Source organism: Orycteropus afer, unplaced genomic scaffold (assembly GCF_000298275.1).
Source record: "Orycteropus afer afer isolate SDZICR_OR568_19922 unplaced genomic scaffold, OryAfe1.0 scaffold00099, whole genome shotgun sequence".
Classification (NCBI taxonomy): Eukaryota; Metazoa; Chordata; class Mammalia; order Tubulidentata; family Orycteropodidae; genus Orycteropus; species Orycteropus afer.
This window is the reverse complement of record NW_006921686.1, coordinates 212,610-214,720: the sequence shown is the minus strand read 5'-3', so window position 1 is coordinate 214,720 and position 2,111 is coordinate 212,610. Positions and strand designations below refer to the sequence as shown.

The window sequence follows — 2,111 nt, the reverse complement described above, 5'->3', positions numbered from 1 at the left end:
GTGGCTGCCAGGGCTTCAGGTATAGCCATGACCGTCAGGGTGGGGCAGGACCAGCCGCACTTCATTCTGCTGCACGCGGGGTCGCTGTGAGTCAGAGCTGACCTGAAGGTCACTTAAGAACCACCTGAGTTGACAACTGTCTCAACAGCACACCACCACCTACATTTCCAAAGTTGGCTCAATAACCCCCACTAGGATGGCTACAGTCAGGAAAGCAGACAGGAAGTGTTGTCAAGGATGTGGAGACACGCAGACCTTCATCCACTGTCGGGGGAACTGTAGTATGATGCAGCCGCCATGCGGAAGGTATTTGGGCTCACGGAGTCGATACTGACCTCACGGGTGTCATAGAGCTGCCCTCCACGGGTCTTCAAGGCTCTGGACTTTGGGAGGCAGATCTCCAAGGCTTTCTTTGGAGTCACCCCCAGGTGAGTTCAAACTGCCAACCTTTAGTAGCCAGACATGTAAGCATCCATGCTGCCCGGGACACAGCACAAGCCTGGAGGTTAAAGTTCACAAGACCTGGTGGTCTACCTGCGAAAAACCTACCACTGAGAGCCCCACGGGGCACGGTTCTACAGCGGTCACCACCAAGGCCGCTGGTTTTTGTGATGTAGGGAGGGGAAGAGGGAAGGGAGTCAGAGGCAGGTAAAGTTTAAGCGATCAATCCGCTGTTGGTGTCTGTGGCCCTCAAAGTGTTTGTTTCAATTTTTATTGTGATTTGGGTGAAGCTTTACAGAGCCAATTCATTTTCCATACAGCAGTTCATGCACACTTTGTCCCATGACATTGACTGCAATCCCCCACAATGTAACAGCTCCCCTCCCACTTCCTCCCCATAGTTACCTCCTCCTTGTGTTCTTCTCTCCATGCACTCTTGTCCCCTGAGCTGTCTCCCTGTTTATACACAGCCCTTCTGTTCTCCCACGATTGATTCTCCAAGGAGTGTATCTACCCGATGTTGATGTTCACCCCATAGGCCGGTCTGTTGTTTGGCTGTAGCCACAGGAGTGACTTCAGTCCCGCACCTGAAGGGTAACTAGGGGCCATAGTCTCAGGGGTCTCACCAGGCTTTATCAGACCACCAAACCTGGCAGTGTTTTTACTTTGGGTAAAAATACAGAGCATGAACAGAATCCAGGGGAGACCCGGTGACAAGATGGGGCGCAAGATGTGCAGATCCAACAGCATGATAAAACAAGGGCTGTGGAAGGGGTGTAGACCAGGGCAGGTGGCAGAATTAGGGGTGATGGGTGACACATGGGTGGAGGGCTCCTCTTGGGGTAATAAACATACTCTGAAATTGATGGCAGAGATGGATGCCCAACATGGTAAGGTCATTGTTCACTGCCATCAGGTCAACCCCAAATCCTGGCAACTCCACACACCACAGAGCAAAGCAGTAACTTTATAAAGTGAGTAGCTAATCAAAGTCACTGAACTGCACACGTAGCAAGTGTCCAATTGGTGTATGTTCTGTGTATATTCTCAACAACAAATTAAATTCTAAAAAAAAAAAAAAAAGTGGGTGGCTGAGGGAGGGTGGAGGGCAAGACCTGTGGATGGGATGGGGTCAGGTTTGGAGACCATGTCACTGATTACTGTTACTATTACCAAGGAGCCCCGGTGGTGTAGGGGTTAAGTACTTGGCTCCTAACCCAAAGGACCCCGGTTGGAAGCCACCAATCACTCCAGGGGAGAAGGGTGTGGTAGTCTACTCTTGTAAAGATCACAGCCTGAGAAACCCCATAGGATAGTTCTGTCCTGTCCTATTGACCTGATGGCAATGGGTTTGCTATTTTTGTTACCATTACGTATTTCCACACCAAAAGTGAGCAGCGTGATGGACATGTGGGCCCGGGACCATGGTCCCAGGGAACATTAAGCTCAATTGGAGTAACATACTACACAAAAACATTGTTCCACATCCTACTGTGATGAGTAGTGACTGGGATCTTAAAAGCTTGCAAGCAGCCATCTAGATGCAACGATGGGTTTCTCCTCATCCAGAGCAAGGAAGAATGAAGAAAACCAAAGACACATGGAAACAATTAGTCCAAGGGATTGGTACGCCATGCAATTCTCAGCCTATATGACTATGAGACCAGAAA

At 49.7% G+C, this 2,111-nt stretch overlaps 1 protein-coding gene across 1 annotated transcript in view; it reads left to right on the top strand.

The window, feature by feature from the left end:
- Positions 1–297: 297 nt before the first annotated feature.
- The window catches only part of KCNA7 (potassium voltage-gated channel subfamily A member 7), an 8,246-nt gene continuing 6,432 nt past the window's right edge, over positions 298–2,111 (top strand). The window contains exon 1 of the mRNA XM_007943003.2: positions 298–306. Coding sequence (XP_007941194.1) covers positions 298–306 — 9 coding nt within the window. The remainder of the gene's footprint in view (positions 307–2,111) is intronic.